The 20,688-nt window shown below is 34.6% G+C and overlaps 2 protein-coding genes across 3 annotated transcripts in view; both read left to right on the forward strand.

Moving 5' to 3' along the window:
* Positions 1-268: 268 nt before the first annotated feature.
* LOC132101916 (oxidoreductase HTATIP2-like) lies at positions 269-3,412 on the forward strand. 2 transcript variants are annotated; one of them, XM_059507141.1, is made up of 6 exons: positions 269-850; positions 1,585-1,768; positions 2,207-2,314; positions 2,692-2,829; positions 2,953-3,014; positions 3,178-3,412. In XM_059507141.1, exons 1-6 carry the CDS (start codon positions 735-737, stop codon positions 3,392-3,394), a joined length of 825 nt encoding a protein of 274 aa, XP_059363124.1. In that variant the 5' UTR covers positions 269-734; the 3' UTR covers positions 3,395-3,412. The 2 variants fall into 2 exon arrangements, with proteins under 2 accessions (XP_059363124.1, XP_059363129.1); XM_059507146.1 differs by having other exon boundaries at positions 269-759.
* An 872-nt stretch (positions 3,413-4,284) lies between these two features.
* prmt3 (protein arginine methyltransferase 3) overlaps positions 4,285-20,688 on the forward strand; it is a 48,655-nt gene continuing 32,251 nt past the window's right edge. Inside the window, exons 1-10 of the mRNA XM_059507186.1 lie at positions 4,285-4,354; positions 4,573-4,675; positions 5,598-5,680; positions 5,766-5,815; positions 5,907-6,012; positions 6,672-6,828; positions 8,283-8,427; positions 10,148-10,213; positions 10,721-10,842; positions 13,985-14,084. Coding sequence (XP_059363169.1) covers positions 4,300-4,354; positions 4,573-4,675; positions 5,598-5,680; positions 5,766-5,815; positions 5,907-6,012; positions 6,672-6,828; positions 8,283-8,427; positions 10,148-10,213; positions 10,721-10,842; positions 13,985-14,084 — 987 coding nt within the window. The 5' untranslated portion in view covers positions 4,285-4,299. The remainder of the gene's footprint in view (positions 4,355-4,572; positions 4,676-5,597; positions 5,681-5,765; positions 5,816-5,906; positions 6,013-6,671; positions 6,829-8,282; positions 8,428-10,147; positions 10,214-10,720; positions 10,843-13,984; positions 14,085-20,688) is intronic.

Below are 20,688 nucleotides of genomic sequence, written 5' to 3' on the forward strand. Positions count from 1 at the left end.
ACAAGTGTCTTTTTTTAAAGCAGCTTTATAGAAAGTCATTATGTTAACGTTTATAATATCTTAATATTATTTATGCCTTATAGCTGTAATAGTTTACATGGTCAGTTTTGTTGTAGTTGATGATGTTACTTTACATTCCTAAAAACCAAAACCTGTTTACAGAAGTAAAAGCATTAAAATAAATTATCCATGCAATTATTTGCATAACTTTACTGTGTATTCTCTTGCTGTTTTATTAAAAAAATATATATGTGGTTAAGGAATATATTGATTCGTCAATATGTGGTTCTTTTTTTCTGAATTTCAAAAGTTTAACATTTACTTAGATCAAATTTACCTGAGCACTATATCAAACCATGCCATTTAACTACAGATAGTGTAAGAGTTTTAGGTGAACCAGTGGTTAAGTATAGCTACATATCTATGAAATTATGCATATGAACTCAGAAACACAAACATGCACCACCATCACATAAGCAGCACTCTGGGCACTCTTGTTTTTGGGAGGTGTTCATTTGCTCTGCCACAATACTTTAGTATCGATATTTTCAAGTTCTGAAGGCTTCAGATGCCAGTAAAACCAAGTACAAGTGCATATGCTTTTCCAAACAGCTGTAATTTTCGCTGCATTGTATGTAGGCGTTGTGCGCATGCGCAGTGTGAAACACAGGACGCTGTAACAGGAAGCTCCAGCGAATCAACTACCAAAGTCGTCTCTGTTTATCGAGCTTGGCATGAATGTATTTGAGAGTAACTGGGGTAAAACCTTAAGCTTCTTCGCTGTTTTCGTCGCGGCGCTCGCCGCTGTTTTTTACTATCTTGAGAATTCAGAGATCGACGAGATCCCAAGGTGAAGTACACGCACCACTACTGTCACTTCTATTACTATCCTACTATGCAATTTTGTTGCTATGTCCTGCTTGTGCTGACAGTGTTTTCTTTTTTTTCTACAGTACGCGATTTTTTTTTTTTTGCTCATAGCATGAACGACCACACCTCAATGTTGTGCCAATCTTCCCTCTTGATTGTATTAAGATAAATAGCATAATCAAATACTGAGAAAGAAAATACCGAAAGCATTACAGGTTAGACCATTTGAAATAAAGAACAAAATAAAAAAGAACACATAAATAGGGGGAAAAATGTATGCATGATGAAGCTGTCTCGTGTAATTATTAATTCAATTTAGTAAAGTTGCTATTAATATTTCTTGCTAGAACCGACAGTATTGTCACGTGATACTTTTTTCAGCATTGCATAGCATGGACAAATCCCTTTGGCTGTATAAGGATGTTTCAAAAGAGTTTTTTGGGGCGGCTTTACATTATGTCGTGTATGAAATATAGCCATCAACAATTACAGACCTATATTTAGTGTACAAATATTGCCATTAAGATAAGAGATTTGACTACGGTTCAGTGAGCTTTGAGCCGCCGAGCGCAGCTTTGAGGAACAACTTTTAAAGCAGTTATTACTAAAAATGCACCTGTTTATTATAGTGCACCTGTGCAAATTCTGCACTGTCATGGTGCTGTTGCGAAATTCAAACAGTTGCGAACGCAACCAATTTTTTTTTCATTACAGAATGGATCTGAACGCAATGGAAGAGAATTACCGGCAGAAGAACAGAACGTGCTTCATTCTCGGCGCTTCAGGTGAGACTGGAAAGGCGCTACTGAAAGAAATAGTGGAGCGCAACATCTTCTCCAGCATCACTCTCATTGGACGAAGGCAGTTAACCTTTGAGGATAAAGCTTATGAAAATCTGGTAATGTGTTACATGTTATGTCATTGCACATGTGTTTGGACAATTATTCAAGTGCCTTTAATGGATAGTGCACCCAAAATTTTTAATTCAGTCATCATTTTCTCATCCTGAAGTTTCTTAAACCTTTATGCATTTATTTTTTGTAATAAGAAAAAAAAACACGAAAGAAGATACTTTCAAGAATTTTGGTAGACAAAGAGTTGACCCTATTGACTTCCATAGACTGAATTGTCATTGTCAGGTGAACTATCCCTTTAAAGAAAGACAGCACAAGCAGTAACCGGCTCGTATAAAAAAAAATCTAGCATCATTTGTTTGCACGTGCTAGGTGGTTTGATATTTTGTTGTTTAATGCAATTCAACTTAGACTTCTTTGAATGATATCAAGGATTTTATTTTTTTATTCTGACTGTTTATTGTCCCTCTTGTTCGCTTCAGGTGCAAAAGGTGGTTGATTTTGAGAAGCTTGATGAGTATGCTGAGGTTTTTCAGGGCCATGATGTTGGATACTGCTGTCTAGGAACAACCAAAGCCAAAGCAGGAGCTGTATGTTCAGATGCGATCATATTGTGGACTGTATAAATGCATGAGGGATTTTCTCCTGATCCTTAGTTTAGGATATAGATAAATTCAATTATAGTCTGTATTCATTTAATACATTTATAAATGTAAGAAAATATTTGTCTTATATTATTTGCATAATTGTTTTTTCATGATGAGACAAAATAAATGCTAACAAACTCTAATTGGCAATGAAAGTAAAGAACACTTTAGCAGCTGATGAATAAGACGATTTAAAAAGAAAATCACTTTATGATGCGTTTGTGGAGAACCCTTTGTGCAAGTTTACATTTCATGATTATTTCCTTTTAATTGCATACTAAAAGACAGCTTTCTGTGCATACATTTTTTACGGGCTACAGGAAGGGTTTGTGCGGGTGGATCATGACTACGTACTCAAGTCTGCAGAACTTGCCAAAGCAGGAGGTTGCTCACATTTTCATCTCGAATCCTCCAAAGGTGCAGACAAAACCAGCAGCTTTCTCTATCTGAAAACAAAGGTATTATAAAACCTGTGCCTAGATTATATCACTTACTTGATTAACAGTGCATGGAAGGACTAGCTTGTATTTTGTTGTCATTCAAGCCAGTCCTTGACCATTCCAACACTGCTGTATTAACAGGGACAGGTTGAAGCAGAAATTGAAGACCTAGGGTTTGAGCGTTTCTCCATTTATAGACCAGCGTGAGTCCCGTTGCTTTATTTTTCTTAAATAAAATCTGTTGCAAGTATAGTTTGAGGTCATACATCTTGTATGCATGTTGTGCATGTCTGTTATTTCTAAATCATCATATTTTCTGTAGTTCATATGTGATTTATTATTTTTTTTTCTTTTCTTTTTTTCTAGGGTGCTCTTAGTGGACCGAGAGGAGAGCAGGCCGGCTGAGTGGGTGGCCCGAAAATTTCTTTGTGCAGTCTCCTCTGTTTTACCTTCAATGTCTATTCCCATCACAGCAGTGGCCAGAGCTATGGTTGTCGACACACTGACAGATGGAGAGCAGAAAGTGGAAATTCTCGAAAACAAGGCTATATACAATCTTGGGAAAATTGGAGACAAAGAATAAAAAAGACTTTTATTCTCACTTTTTTATAATTAAGTGCAACCTTGGCATGATTCTTCAGCAAGATAAGCCAAAATATTGTTTGCCTGCAGTTTAATTATCATCATATTAAGTATTTTAAAAGCACTCAGAATGTAGAACTGCATTTAAGGGTGATGTGTGCTGTTTCTATATGCTTCATTTTGAGCTCTGTTGCTTTTTTTTATGTAATTGTATATTGGTAAGGGAAAAAAAATACATTATATCCATACTTGAACACAACTATTGTATGTATATAATATATATTATTTTGTGTGTAATATCTGAAAAGTCGGTTAAACAGTCACCTCTTTAGTCACATCTGAAAGACAAAAGCATTTATTTGCAGGTTTAAACAGTATGACATATCATGACACAGAAACTTTTCAGCAGCTATACTGTTCATCTGCATTCAGAATATACATTTTTGAACTTGGCAGAATATATATTATGTTAGGGTCCAACTTTATGATTCCATAATTATTTTAACCTGCAATGAAAGAGTTCACGTTCACATTGAAATTTCAAACAAAAGAAGAGAAATTAGAGAAATTTCAAACAAAAACTGACAAAACTAATTTACACACTAGCCATACAATATGAATATAGTATAGTGAGCCTTACATTAACTACAATATAAAGTCAATGGAGTCCAAAGTTTTTACTGTAGGTAGTGTGTTATTGTAAAACTACAAATATAAAGATAATGTGTTGTATCTGCATAAAGGACTTTTTGATGCTTTGTTACTAACAAAGATACACAGGTACAAATATATAAAAAGGATACAGAAAGATATTAAATATTTGAAAGACTAAGGCTTACGGTTACTGCGATTAATAAAGAAACAGCGACCTCACATGGCGACAGAGGGGAAGTACACCAAATAAGAATGACCCGGATGAGAAAACTCAACTCAAGAGAATACAACATGGCAGCGCACACAGGTACACGTGAATATATGAAATATAATGAACATACGTGCTTTAACTCGTTTAAACCGCGCTATGTAACGATTTGAATAGTGCATATTAATCTTAGAGGAATTCGAGTTCGGCATTTTAAAATGTTCAACTCTTGTACAGTTAATCATGTCAGTAGTTCTCACCGGTTGTTTGGATGTGTTTAATAGTTATGGCTTATGCAGCTGTATCTTGTGATGCAGGTGATGATGTGCCCGAGCTGTCCGACAGTGATGAAGAACAGTGGCAGTCAATGGAGGAGGGATCTGAACACATAACAGTCCCGTGTTTACTCTGTGACAGCAGGTAACTAACATTCATGATGATACTTCCTAAAAGAAAACCGTTTCAAACGATTTATTGTCAGAAACCTCCAAATATGATTATAGACAGATGTATATTTACATGTTAGCCATTTATACTGTGTGTGAGAAAAAAATGTAGCATGTTATTTCCAAATGTAAATCATTTGCTTTTATATAGCCAGAAGAAATGATTAAAATGTCTTAAAATATTTACTTACTATCTTTTATCTACTCCGTATTAGTGTAATGCTAGATGTTTAATCCAAAACGGAGACATTTTAACAGTTCAATTCAATTCAGATTAAATGTGACAATAGTGAGGAGAAACCAGAAGATCAAATACATCACAAATACAAACTCTTTTTGAACTCATGGATGTCAGAATGATGGACATGTGAACCAATATTATTTCAGTTTTGTTTAAATACTGTCATGTTTGGATTAGCATGTATTTGTAGTTTTCAATAAAACATTTTTTTCTATTTAGTAATTTTGTTATGCTATTAGTGCTTTTTTTCCTTTTTGAATATTTCTTTTAGGTTGAATATATTTTGTTTTACCTTTTTATTTTTAATCTCCATTTAGTAATTTCAGTACTTTAACGTATTTCTGCTAATTGGCGTGTAATATTTCTAATTTTAATTTTAGTTTGGTTAAGTATTTGGTTAAGTATTTTATTTCAGTTTTATTACTATAGACATAAACGATGTAAGAATTTTATAAACTTGAACTATTGTAAATGTTTAGTTTGCAATAATAACCTGAACACTTTGAATATTTCTATTTTGAATATTTATTTAAAAGTAGCTAAACGGATCAAGGCTCTAATGTTTTGTCTGTGTGTGTTTAACAATTCAAGACATTCACTAGAAAAGATGAGCTGATGATTTGTTTTGTAGTCAAGTATGTCTCACTTTAAACAGGACTTTCACCTCCGTGTCTGAAACAGTTCAACACTGTAAGAAAGATCATGGTGTGGATATTCCAGGTCTTGTCCACAAACACAGTAAGTTTTAGAAACCTAAGACTGCTCAGTGTGCTGAGTGATGCCTGATGTCTTTAAATATACATCTGGTTTCATTCCTCACTAGGGCTTGATGACTATGGCTACATAAAGATGATAAACTACATTAGAACTACAGTAAGTATCTTCTTAACACACACACTTCAAGTGTATATCTGTGATAAGATGACTTGACGCCTGAAGAGAATAAGCTGTGTGTGTTTTGTAGAAATGTTCTGCAGAGAGTTTGGAGCTTGCTTCAAATGGTCCATTGCCATGGGACAGTGATCAATACATGAAACCAGCTTTACCAGATGACCCATTACTGTTGATAGGTATGAGAATTACTGTTTTTGTCTTGTATATTGTGACAAATTTCTGCTTTTGTCTATTTTAATATATTTTAAAATGTAATATATAGTTTTTATAAAATAATATAATATGTATCCAGCTTTGTATGTACTATAGAGCTGTGCGATATTTCAGTTTATATTTTGCAACGATATAAAATTCACACAGCCAATTGCTATATGGTATATATTGCTTTACATAAGCAGGTAAAGTAGAATGTACTATATGACCATCTTTCGATATATTGCTGGGTGATAATATAGTTTTCTATATTAATATACCACACATGATCCTTCAGAAATCATTCTGCTTAAGAAACATGTCTTATGATACATTTTGTGATGCTTAAGTGTTTTATGAAAACAGTGGATTTTTTTTTTGTGACTCTTTGATGAAAAGAAAGTTCACGAGAACAGGATTTATTTGAAATCAGAATCTTTTGTAACATTATAAATGTCGTTACCGTCACTTAAGATGAATTTAATGCATTCTTTGTGAGAGAATTTTTTTTTAAAACAAAATAAAAATCTTACTAACTTAAGAACTTTTGAACTGTAGGGTATGGCAGCATACTGCATGTGTAAATGGGAATCTTTCATACGTGTTTGAAAAGCATTTGTGCTACTGGCTTACATTTTGTCAGATGTTGAAGAGTTGACTGAAGCCTCAGATGTGTCGTTGAGCCCCGCGGCTGGTGATCAGGAGCCTCTTCTGCTTCAGAGAGCCAGACAGGCTGAAGACAGAGCTCAGAGAGCTGAGGAAGCCCTGGCCCGAGCCATGGACGATCTGCACAAACTCAAGTCAGTATAACATTAGCCTCACTCTTCATATGCATTTGATTTCAGTGCTTTTTCTCTAAGTATGAGCAAATAAGTGTTATTATTTATACTCTATGAGTGATTTATTCTCACAGTGTTGCTTATTCCATCTTAAACATGTCCCACCTGTTAGTATGAAGTTCAAAAACACGTCATCCAGTGGAGTTTTAACCGTTCCAGGGCACTGGTGAAAACTTCAGATTGTACTCATGCATCTTTGTATCCCTGCTCACAGACAGTTAGATTGAACCCAGTGCATTATGGATGTTGAAGTTTTGCTTTTTTGCCACAGCACTTTTTTCTGTTTTCTTCTTGTCATAGGTTTAGTCAGCATAGGTTTAAAAAAATATCTTTTACCCCTTTAAAGGAATTTTAATTTAAGAAAAATAAAGGAAGAATGGGTTAAAGAGAGAGTTCATCCAAAAAATGTAAAGTCTGTCATAAGTATGGCAGAACACAGAAGATTATTATTATTATTTTTTTTTTTTATAAGATAATGGTATTCGGTGTTGTTTTGAACAAAATATTCTTCAAAATATATTATTTTGTGTTCTGCAGATGAAAGAAAGTTTTAAATGAATAATAATAATAAAACATTTTAGGTGAACTATCCCTTTAAATACAACTTTAAATGCAAGCACTGTGACCTGGAAATGTGTCATACAGTATAACCAATGTGAATTTCACATCTCAGTTTTTAAATTATACAATACACTTGTCCCACAGACTACAGACACATTCTCCTTTGTTTTTCCAACCTAATATAATTAATTATTGTCAACTGTTGTTACGGTATGTCAAAAATTCTGCCCATAGAGCTGAAGTTGTATGTGAAAGGTCTCACAAAGATGCATGAAAATCAGTTCAAAATTTAAAAGGTTAATGAAAAGAACAAAATCCAGAACCCAATATCAGTGGCAGTTAACGTAGTAAATGCATTGCAAAACTTTTTTCCCCCTCTTTAGTTCACATCTTCCTTTATGTTAGAACCAAAACCAAATTATCATTGTTTAAACTGACCTGACCAAGCAATTGCAATAATGGCACTGGCCATAAGCAATTTTTTAAAGTTAAAAATAAACAAATAAATAAATAAACAAAAATTACCTTCAGTCCCCAATTAATTTTAAAGAATGGCTCACTCTGAGAGTAAGCTCTGTAACTCCAATAGATGTGTAATGTATAAGTGGGTCCAGCAGGGTGCAGCATAGAGTTCAGTTTAAAAGACTCAATGAAGTGGATAGAGGTGCAAAAAAAGAGGCGGGGCAATAGAAGTTAGTGATGGGGTAAAATTCCACTGCAGTGGTTAAGATTTCGAGCTAGCACTCACATGCACGTGCAAGTGTGCTGGTGTACTGACCGAGCCTTCCTCTGTCTTAATATATATATATATATATGTGTGTGTGTATGTGTGTGTGTTGTTTGCATTGCCCCAGATTGTTGGCACAAGGTTTAGTGCTGAATGCAGACACAAGCCGTGGCCCTTCACGCTCAGGGGCCATTGCTGAGTTGAGAGAAGAAGAAGACGAGGCCTACTTTAGCTCTTATGGGCATTACAGCATCCATGAGGAGATGCTGAAGGTACGTCTATCCCCATCTTAACATATACATGCAGCCTTATTTGCTTGGGAAGGAGGTCACAGGCAACTCACACTTTGTGCAAACTCCTTAAAAAAGATGCAGTGGTTCGCTGTATGCATGCAGCATATTTTCATTATTCACCATTATTTCTTTTCCCACATTGCAGTTTTCCAGATTTATTATTAGGATGTCATTGTTTGAGTGCTGTAACTGCAGTAAGGGAGGTTCAAGTAAGGAGCGTTTGGATCGTCAGCTCTCATACTGCAGTATGTCCTGGAGAGGGCCAGTGATTGGTGCCTCCTCCAACTTGCATTAAACAGCGGTTTGCGTCAGAGTTGAAATTCTGCAGAGTAGAGGCGAGCTGTATGGTGCAACGTAAGCGCTGACGCTTTTACTGTCCACCGTAAAATGATGCCATTTACCGTCACGACTCACGATCTTTAACCCTTTAAATAATTCAAAACTTTCCATGTAAGGAAAGTTAAGTGAACTTTTCCTTCATCATTTTTTTTATCTGCATCAGAAGGTGATCTCTGATAAGTTTGATTTGAAATATTCACATATTTTAAATATGTTTTCCCTTCAGCACATCAAATCCTATAGGAATGCTAATGGAATTTCTGCCATAATTTGAAAGCGTTTTTTAATGGATGAAAGTGTGGAAAAAAATCAAATCGGATCCTACTGGAGAAACAGAAATTTTTCTTTCTTTCTTTCTTTCTTTCTTTCTTTCTTTCTTTCTTTCTTTCTTTCCTTCTCCTAACTTTTAAATGGTTTTGTATCATGGTTTTAACATACAGCAAAAACCGCATATTAGAATTGTTTATGAAAGAATAAGAGATGCTGAAAACTGAAGAAATGGCTGCTGAAAATTCAGATTTGCCATTACAAGAATAAATTACATTTGAGAAAATATTAAAATAGAAAAAAAATGTAAATGTTAAAATATTTCACAATATTATGTTTTTATTGTATTTTTGATGAAACAAATGCAGACTTTTTTTCAGAAACATTAAAGAAGAAATGTAATTATTTGAGACTTTTGACCAGTAGTTTAGAAAAATGTTCAGGAAAAAAAACTTTAAAATGTTAAGCTAAATGTTTAACCATAAAAAACAGGCCCTTATTTATATTTAATTACTATTTTTACATGTTCTGGTTTAACCCGATATAAATGTAATGGCTCTCATTGGGATTGTAAATAGCTTCCAGCATCATGTATGTTCGGTGGTACTAATTCTGATTGGCAGGTTAATTAGCCATTTCTGGCTGAAATTCTGCTGGCAAAGCAAGACGTGTCAGGACCAGTTTCATTACATTTTTCATCTCCACTCCCAACAACAGCAGCCTCCTTCCCTCAAAAAATAAATATATATATATATATATATATATATATATATATATATATATATATATATATATATATATTAATTAATTACCAGTCACACATCCTTGAATTGCTTTCTAATTAAATCTTGACTCTGTTGAAATTTTTTATTTCATGCTGCTTAACGATTGTTAATTTGATTTCCAGCCTGCTCCTTGACTGTCAGCTTTAACTGTAGATAAGGCATTAAAATTAAATTTTTGCTCTGAATGATTGGATCGTGTTCAGCGATTTCTCCCTCGCTGGGATGGGAGCGCTCTGTCTTCTTAATTGAAAGTACGATGGCTACACTGTGTCATTGCTTAGGACTTTGGTTGTCTCTTTTTTCGACAGGACAAGGTGCGCACTGAGAGCTATCGAGACTTCATGTACCACAACATGGACGTCTTCAAGGACAAGGTGAGTATGGGCTTCCTGAAGCCCAGGCACTTTGCCATTTTTAAGTGTTGTAGAAAAAGCTATGACAGAGTAATAATTGCGATGACAAAACCTTGCATTATACCAAGCTGCAGTATTTTTTTTAAAGGGGGGTTCTTATGTGTCAACTGCAGTGGGCTGATAACAGGATAATGGTGCTTCAGTGCACACACATAAAGTGCACCAAAGCTCATATACAAACCATTAATTTTGCACTGACATTGGCTAGATCAGCTTTAGCCGGCCACAGCTGAACATGGATAGCGAGGTGACGCACTGAGCTGGAAAGAAAAAGGTGAAGTGGGTGTAGACGACAAGAGGCTTATCTCAGCCATCGTGGTCCAGCCAGTGGACTTCGGCAAATAAGGGTTAGACCCTGTCAGCATGATAAATGCCTCCGGTGCCATTATCATACCTCTGCACGCTTAAGATGGCACAGACAAGCTGGCATAGTGCAGAAAGGTTACGCGCTGCTCCTTTAACCCGCAGGTGGTGCTTGATGTGGGATGTGGTACAGGAATCCTCTCCATGTTCGCTGCCAAAGCGGGAGCCAGGAAGGTCATTGCTGTCGACCAGTCTGAGATCATCTACCAGGCCATGGACATTGTCAGGTGAGTCAACATCGCGCTGAAGAAATTAACAGGTTCTTGAGTATATTAGAAAGGCCCTCTTGCCATACGTTAACTTGTTTTTATTAAAAAGTGGTTGCTCCCATGGATGTTGTTTTGTTAATATAAAAAAGTTGGTCAAAAAAAAAAAAAGGTTGCTCCCTTTTGGAAAATAAAATCATCTTGCCATCTTGTGTTCTCCTTTGGTGTTTCTTGAACATCTCCTCTGTAAATGTTAAAGGGTTAGTTCAGCAAAAAACTTATATTTGTTAAAACTCCAACTGAATTTATCTGAAAGAAGAAAGTCATATACACCTAGGATGACTTCAGGGTGAGTAATTTATGGTTTAATTTTCATTTTTGGCTGAACTAAACCTTGAAGTCCTTTTATTGCTTCCGAAGTGTTTTTTGGCTTTATTTTTTTCCCAACTTCATCCGCTTTGAGACACTTCTTCCCATTAAACAATCCAGCTTCTTCTCTGTAAGTTTCGCCGGTATTTGCTGGGATCAATAATAAGAGTTTTTCTGTTTCTATCTAAAATTTTACTGTCCCGACTACAATAAAATATTTTAGCATTATAGTTTTATATTTGCGTGAAATATTTTTTTTACTTTTATTCATTAAATGTTAGTTTTTTCACAACATTTCACGACATACATCAGTGGAATTTGCAGCAGCAATGTGGAATACATCACAGAAAACAAAACATAAAAAAAGTCATACAAATAAAAGTACCTTTTTGCCAATGCAGCATTCAACAACTAGGTTTTTTTTCTGCATGGTATGTAGTTACAAGAAAAATTAATGTCAAATTTTCAGTGACAATGCATAATTGGCCTAAAAGGGGAAGTGGCAGTTTTGTCAATTGGCCTGAGAAACACTCTCACACCAAACCCAGGCTGGCGAGCTCTATCATTATCCTGCAATCTCATCAAAAAACTAGTCCTCTTTCTATTTCTATTTGTCTCAGTGGTTGACTTCAATGTATTTACGGGCTTCAGTCACGTTCCTAAAGGCCTGTCATTTACATCCACCCAGTCGACTTCCAATCTCCCCTACTTCAATCCCGGCACAGGATCTCACACGCACACTAAACATACAAATGGTCTCCAGCCTGTCCTATCTGCTTACTTTACGACCTATCTGCCCATAAAAATTACCTCATGTATCACCTCTGAGGGCACTTCAAAAATACAGTTTTATTTGTTGGAGTTGAGATGTGTTCACTACAGGTGGTGTCTCTGGGAGATTTTTTTGATTATGGTTATTGTTAATACATAAGTGTGAGGAGTCGAAGCAGGCAGGAGGATGAAAGGAAAATGAAGTTTAATTTTACAGCTCGCTGGGCCGCTGTTGGGCCGAGGCCTCCTTCGTGCCGCCTGAGTGTTTATGGGTTTTACAGAGGTGGTTTTCTGACCTGCATGATGCTTTATTCAGTTTTATAGAGGTGTGAATGAAAATTTTTTAATTGAATGTTAAATATATACATCAAAAAACAATATTAAAGGAATTAAATAAACACTTTGATAGCAATGCATGTACAATGGAGAGTTCTCCACAGACTTATAAGTATTATTTACTTTTACATTGAATATTTAAGCACTTTACAGTGACGAAAAATGTAAAAAATCACAAGCAGTTTGTCATGATAGAAACAACTTGACAGAGTTTAGCGAGTAAGCCAGTGTTGTGCGCTTTAAAAAAAAAATATATATATATATATTTTTTTTTTTTTTCAAAGACACTTTTCGTTTTTCTAATTCAAAATTTCATATTTAATTTCATGTGCTACCTGCGGTTTCTTTGTAATTGTTTGTAAAATGTAAAAAAAGTTGTAAATAAAACTAATCTTTTGGAGTGTTTTTTTTTTTATTTTTTTTTTACAAGAACATGCTACTTTCAGTCTGTCTAAAAACTGTCATGTTTAATCAGTATGTTTCTCATTTCATCGTTTCTTGGTACAATTGACTAGCAATTCCTGAGTGCTAATTGTTTCAAAGTAAATCCTGCGGCAAATTTTTTCCTACATTCTGGAATATTTAATACAGGCTATTTCTGTAATGCAGGTGCATTGCAAAAATTTCATCTTGGACTTGTGTGAAATGTTGCCCCAGCTTTTTGTTCCATGAGTGTCTTTATTAATATCTTAAGAGCATTTATAGTAGAAAACCAGATAATCCTTACATGATCCCTACAATTTAGGTACTTATTCCCTAGATTACACCATTTAACACCAGTCATGGTGGTGATTTGGTGGATAATCCAGTCTGTCATCATCACTTCACACTTTAAATCCAATCATCAGTCCCAGAGGATCAATATACTTGGATCATATTCCCTAAACCAAGTACCATCCAGTGGAGGGAAGTATTAAAGTGTCCCAAATCCCCCTCCTCCTCCTCTTTCTCCCCCTGTAGCTGACATTGTCCTCTAAATTAACCCAGTAATGAGATTAGTGTTTCCTAGCTCAAGACAGTCTGCTGAAGGAGGGGCAGATAGAGGGAGCGCTACAATGGGATTCTGGAAGAGTGTGATAGCGCGAAGGTGCAGAGATAAGTATCTGTTGGGCAGAAATGCACTCTGCAGGCTTGAGTAATGACTCTGTCCCTAGTAACATTAGCTGTCGTGATAATGGAGTATTTAGAGAGATTGATGTTAAGGGTTACCGGTCAAAATGGGAGCGATCATTTAAATAAGGTGGGGGTGGGGGGGGGGTAGTTGTTCATGCACGTTTACACATATACACACAAACACTAAGGTGAATGGTAGTTTGCTGACTCTTAGTCCAACAGGTCTTGGGAGGAGGTGCTATCAAATTGGGACATTAGTGTTGTTGTCCTGGTAAATCTTCTGTGGTGTGTGTAATTTGGATTAATTAGCAGATGTCTTTCTGAGGAGATTGAATCCAGGCCTAATGAGCGTAATTATCATTCATAGTCACAGCAGAGTTGTTCAACACTAGTAACATGCATTTTATAATTTACATTTTCCTTGCATTTATTTTTTTTATAATTTTGAACACTTGCAAAATAAATAATGAGTTTTGTATTCATTTCATTTAATTTAGTTAATATAATCAAAAACATCTACTATTGCTATTTAAATGTTAGACAAAAAGTTTAGTTGAATGTTTTCTTTCCCTAGATCAAATAAACTTGAAGACACCATCACACTGATCAAGGGCAGAATAGAAGAAATTGACCTTCCTGTGGAAAAAGTGGACATCATCATTTCAGAGTGGATGGTGAGTGGATGTACATTGTTAGTTTGTAAATATTAAAATGCTTTCCAGAGAGAATAAAAATGCATTATACATGGAATGCACTGCTCATTGAAGCAAAATGGCTAGCTTTGCCTTTAAAAATCTGCATTTACAACAATTATAGCTGGGTTTGAGCCAAAATTAGACATTAAGGAGTAGGATGTGTCAGTTTTTTTTTTTTTGCTCAGTCATTTATTTCCCTTTTTCAAAACCTGCCCTGGTGTTGGAAAATAAAAAATATGTAATGATTTATTGTTGATTGATAAATGATACATTGCAGGCATAATCCAGAATGGCAAAGCTTTCATGCTCATTTTAGAAGCCAGGCATCACTCTTAATTTATTTAGATATGACTGACCATGAGTATGAGAAGCAAAATTTTAAGAGACAAACATTAAAGGAATAGTTCACCCCAAAATGTAAATTTGCTGAAAATTGACTCACCTTCAGGCCATCCTAGATGTAAATGAGTAAGTTTTTTTCATCATATCAGATTTGGAGAAATGTACCATTACATCACTTGCTCACCAATGAATCATCTGCAGTCAGAATGAGTCCAAACAGCGATAAAAATTTCACAATAATCCACAAGTATTGTCATGAAGTGAAAAGCTGTGTGTTTTTAATAAACAAATCCATAATTAATTGTTTTTTATTTTTTTACTTCAGTCCGCTGCTTTTGGGTAAAATACCAAAGAGTCCTCTTTCTAAAATATTGCTTTCTCCAGTGAAAAAGCCATTTCATCTGAATCAGGAGAGAAATATGCACAGATCAAGTACTGTTTACAAGCAAAAACATTCAAAAACAGGTTTCTCCACTTGTGTGAACAACCTAACAAGCGCTTTTGAAAATAAAAGTGCTAAATACATAAATGCCATCAATGTGAATAATATTTAATTGTAAAACCGATAGTTCTGGCTCTTAAAGGGATAGTTCATCCAAACATGAAAAGTCTGTCATCATTTACTCACCCTCATGTTGTTTCATACCTGTATGACTTTATATACCATTGACTTCCATTGTACGAAAAAAAAGACTGAAATTTCTCAAATTATCTTTGTTTACGCTCCACTGATTAAATAATTATTTTTCAGGTTTGAATCAACCTGAGGGTGAGTAAATGATGATAGCATATTCATTTTTTGGTGGACTGTCCCTTTAAATTTGATATCAAACACTGCTCATCCATTGTAAAATAGCCAGTGTACTAGCCAGTACATCAGTTAAAATCTACATTATTATTTAAATTCTTAGTTGGCTGAAGAATTGTTTATTGGGATTATTCTTAGTGATAAATATATTAAAACTGGTGCCTTTTATCTTATTCCTATTGCTACTGCTTGAAAATGAGGAGGTTTCGTGCTGTGCTTGATTCCCTTTATAATAGTGTTAAAATGACTAATGCATGGAATCTTGTGGATAATTGCTTTGATTTCTATCCTGGCAAGACAGAGAAATTGGTATTATGGATTTGACAGTGAGAAAGGCAATAAAAGCTTGTATTGGGCTGCACTCCTTGTTGAAGTTTCCTTAATTTGTAGTCTGGTAGGAAAGGGGAAAAGTAGGTCATAACTCGAGCCACCTAGCCACAGGCTGAAAAAAAGGACATTGGAGAATTATTCTCTAAATTTGGAAACTTCCAGAATGTCCCATGCGAATTCAACCTGCATGTGAATTTCTGCTGTCTCTGAAGTTTTTTTTTTTATCGCTTGCAGGTTAATCGTGAAATAATAAATGTTTTTTATTTTGTCCCCTTTTATTTGCATGATGGGGCTATAATTCAACAAACTCAGTGCCTTAGGCAGCGGCGAACGTGTGTATGATTTTACAGTATGTTTGTATGTGTGCATGCTATGCTTCTGACAAAGTAACTTGAGATTTGGGTCACTGGAGCACATTATTTTACGATTACAACTCTGGCCTGCTAAATGGTGTAAAAATCCTGCCCTTCATCATCTGTGCAATGTCGTCCATTTCATTCTGAAAACGTCTGAAGTGTTTGTGCATTGCCACCGTTTCCCTGTGAAAGCAGGGGAGCGTACAGGCTTCTTCTGAAAATCATTTCTCAAAATGTTATGGAACAATAGTTTTAAAATTACCTTCTTGCACAGAGTTGTAGGAGATACATGTCCACAGAAAAAAGCAGTCACCCTGGTCCACCACCTCCGATATCTAACTTTGACGTGCTTGTCAATCCAAAGAGATTAGATGCTGATTCTGGTCAAATGGTCGTGAGCAAAGTATTGCTGTACATTGATCCATAAAAGCTTCCATAATAGACCATAAAAGTAAGGTACAAGATAAGCAGTGAAAAATTAGGTGTAGGATTTACTTTGCAACAGTTTTCACTCAGAAATTGTGAGTACATTTTGCAAATAATTACAAAGAAATGGCAAGGAACACTAAATTAAACATGACTTTTTGAAAGATTGAAACAGTATTTCCTTGTTAAATGAACTCTCTCTATATGTACTCTATAAAATATATATATATATATATATATATATATATACACACACATTATATATACATACATTATATATACATATATGTGTATATATATATATATATATGTATATATATATATATATATATATATATATATGTATATGTATGTATGTATTACATTACATTCGACAGATAACGACTGTTTAAAAGTGCACTGTGGAGGATTTTTGGAGCAAACATTCAAAACTATTTTTTACCTTGTCTTATTGACCATGTTAAACCTACAATATATTTTTTCAGAATCTTTTATATTTTAGTCATTTTTTGCAATGGTTTGTTTTTGTCATTTATATATTTTACATGAACAGCCTTTTTTTTGTAGCATTTTGTGTAGAATTCAGCACCCGGCCTCTAGGGAAAGTTTTCACTTTTCTCCATTTTTTTATGTGTTATTTTAGATCTCATTTTATTGTAATTGAGATACTCTTACAATTTTTATGAATATTTAGAATTTGTTTTTACTTTTAGATTTTTCAGTTTTCAATGTAATTTTAATCAAAGTTTTACTTATTTTGTTCTGTGTTTTTGTCTGTTATATATCTTTGTTTTTTTATATTTTTATTAGTACAGTACATCAAGCTAAACTACTGTAAATAATGAGAAATATTGCTTTGGCAATATCTATTAAAGAAAACAGCAAGATTTTATGTAGCTTCACCATAACCAGAAAGACAAAGCAGACCCTAAATATTGTGATCATAAAGATCCTGACGCCTTCAATAGTGCCTTTTGTAGCAGCACTGAGAATGCAACACTGTGTGTTTTCATTGATTAATATATATATATATATATATATATATATATATATATATATATATATATATATATATATATATATATATATATATATATTTATAAATATATATATATATATATATATATATATATATATATTTATAAATATATATATATATATATATATATATATATATATATATATATATATATATATATATATATATATTTATAAATACACCTTTTGTCACTTTTCCAGTTAAATGTTACAGTTAATGAACAGAATAGTGTGGGAATTGACTCTTGGAAACTGACATTTGTGCACCTGTTGTCCAAAATGTCTCATCCTCTTTATTTTCTGTCTTGAGTGTCAGAGAAAGTTTTTCCCAGGTGGTTGACTTTCCTACTTTTCGGCTGTCTTGAGTTTGGATGTGTACGTGTAAGCACGAGAACGAGAGCGAGAACGAATCGATAAATCAGAGGGGGTAATTTTCAGAAGTACGAGATGTTTGTCTGGCAGGGAGAGACGGGTCTGAGCCGCTGTAATGTCATTTCATAACTCACACAATTGATCTGTAATTTAACTCCCATCAAAACAAACAGACTGGATTAGATTAAGGGGCAAAAATAAAGAGTGGGATGGTTTCTGTCACTGGCTATGTGGAGGAGAGGAGAAGTGAATTAGAAGAAGGCCAAATAAAGGTTGTCACAGGATGATCCATCAAATCATGCTATGGCTTTTCAGTCCTCGGTTACACCTAAGAGGCGAAACGATTGGGCAGTTGAGGGAAGCTTTAACATGTTTTACAGTTCTTTAAATATTCTTACAAAATAGCTGAAAAGATCTTGTTGATGATTGTTGCCTGATGTTAAAAGGACCCCTCATTAAAGGGATAGTTCACCCAAAAATGTAACTTCTATCACTAGTATTTGTCCTTCCAACCCCATATAACATTTTACTTGTAGAACACCAAAGGAGATGTTTTGAAAAATGTCTGAGCTGCTTTTTTCATACAATGAATGTTGATGGGGATTAGGACTGTACGACTCCAAAAAGAACAAAAACATTTAAAATAAATAAAAAATAGTCCATAGGACTTCTGCCCTATATTATAGTTTAATAAACAATAATATATACTGTATATATACATTTCTAAATGTCATTTAAAATTGAAATAAAAAAATAAAATTAGTAAAAATTAACGTGAAATAAAATTAATACAAATGTAAAATATGAAAAAGAAACACTAACAAAAAGGAACACAAGAAAAATTAAAACAAAACATATATGTACACACGCATAGTATATTAATGCTAATAGAATACACAAACATAATATAATAAAACATTATTGTTAACACTTCTTTACAATTCTTTAAGCCAGATGTCATAAATATGAGCAGATAAAGGAAGCAACTGATATGTGTCCTTCAGTGATGTGGACAAAGGTCTTGTGTAGATGCCTTCTAAATTCTCTGGCATTAGTTAAAGATCAGGGCTGGAGGACGAAGGTTTGCAGGTTTGAACCTCTCAAGAGGCAAACATTGAGCTATCACCACAGTGCCCTTGAGCAAGCCACTTAACCCCAGGCTGCTCCAGGAGGATCGTTCCTGTAATAAGGTCATGGTGGTGTACTGTAGAGCAGCTTTCGTGTGAAAGTCATGGAAATGAATAATACAAGCCCTGCTCCAAAAAAGACAGTTCTGTCATTATTTACTCACACTCATGCCAACCAAACCTTTATTTTTCTTTCCTCTGTGGAACATAAAAGAAGATATTGGCTGTGTTTTTTGTCCATACAATAAAAAAGTCGATGGGATACATTATTTCAATTGTTATTTTTATATGTTAAAATGTTATAATATTTTGTTATTTCATAATATTGTTTCTTTTTTAGATTTACACTGACGAAAGAGAGAGAGCTTATTAGTGCTTATTTGTCAAAAGTATTTGAAAATCGGACAAAAAGACAAAGGTGCAAGACTGTGTACATACGTTCACCTGAGAATGAAAATTCGCCCGTCTTCTACTCACCCTCGAAGCATCCTCCTAGGTGTATGTGACTTTCTTCTTTCAGAATAATCCAGTGGGAGTTGTATTAAAAATTTTCCTTTCTCTTCCAAGCAGATGTTTGTTGTCAACAGTTCAGAAGACGTGAAATAAAGTGCGTGCATCTGTAATAAAACATCCCTCACACGGCTCCAGGGGGGTGAATAAAGTCCCCCGTAGCAAATCAAAGTGTTTTTGTAATATAAATATCCAAATTTCAAACATGGTAAACATGTTTTTTTTCTAACATCGGCTGACTGTGGGACGTGGAAGACGTCCAGGCAGAAGATGGAAGACGTATGCATCGTGCTTGCGCGTACCTCTGGGAAATGTAGAAACAAAGGAAGCAAAGTTTCCTTACTTTAGCAAAGGAAAACCAGTCTCCTCTTGGCTTATGTCAAAATACTCCGATGTTTTTCTTTACAAACAGCTTTAGTGAAGGAAAGAACAGAACTACAATCCCATGAAACGGTAAATGAGAATTAAATTAAAAATATGGTTAAATTTAAACATATGATTATATATATAGCTGTCTGTCTGTCTGTCTTTCTATCTAAAGAAATAATGAAAAAAGATGGCTTCAACAAAAACATATACCATTGATTAACAACCTCTGCACTCATAGTAGCTCTTTTTTTAAAGGTCTGTTGTTAAAAATCAGTTTTTACTTCCAGAGTTTTTACTCCCAGAACCTAAATGTTGCGCAGATTTGTAAATGCATGGAGGTGAGTAAACATTTCTCAACTCCGATGTGGTAGACTGCAGATGTGTTGTACAACCTTTACCTTGCTCATCAGATGTTTACATAGTCCCTGCATCCTAAATGATGTTTATATAGATAAACATTTATGTCACTATTTATCTGCAGTTGAAGTTAACATAGCAGTTTGAACTTTCAACTTAAGGTTGATATGAACTGTTTTGATATTTATACCTTTGGGAAACAATGAGCTGCTGTGTGTGGTGATGGTCAAGTTGAATTAATGGCAGATCCCATCTTGGGCCTTATTATCTCTTGATAGCAGTCTTACTTGTCGCAGAAGAGGACAGCTGCAATCATTCACTCCGTCCACAGCCTACAGCTGCCTGCCTCACACACACACACACACACACACACACACACACGCACACACAAACCAACATACATACTCTGAAGTACCCAGACGTGCTTGCTGTTTGAACAATATCTATTCAGTACAGAGAAATTAATGTTTTTATGAGGTAAATTGCAAAGAAAACCCGCTTTTGAGAAATAGGATTCTTCATTTCCTGATGTTCTCAGATTTTGACTC

The sequence above is a fragment of the Carassius carassius genome, chromosome 2 (assembly GCF_963082965.1).
Source record: "Carassius carassius chromosome 2, fCarCar2.1, whole genome shotgun sequence".
Classification (NCBI taxonomy): domain Eukaryota; kingdom Metazoa; phylum Chordata; class Actinopteri; order Cypriniformes; family Cyprinidae; genus Carassius; species Carassius carassius.

Coding starts and splice junctions, on each gene's coding strand:
- LOC132101916 (XM_059507141.1), top strand. CDS start 735: ATGAATGTATTTGAGAGTAACTGGGGTAAAACCTTAAGCTTCTTCGCT. Junction 1,769..2,206: donor ATAAAGCTTATGAAAATCTG/GTAATGTGTTAC, acceptor TGTTCGCTTCAG/GTGCAAAAGGTGGTTGATTT. Junction 2,830..2,952: donor TTCTCTATCTGAAAACAAAG/GTATTATAAAAC, acceptor CTGTATTAACAG/GGACAGGTTGAAGCAGAAAT.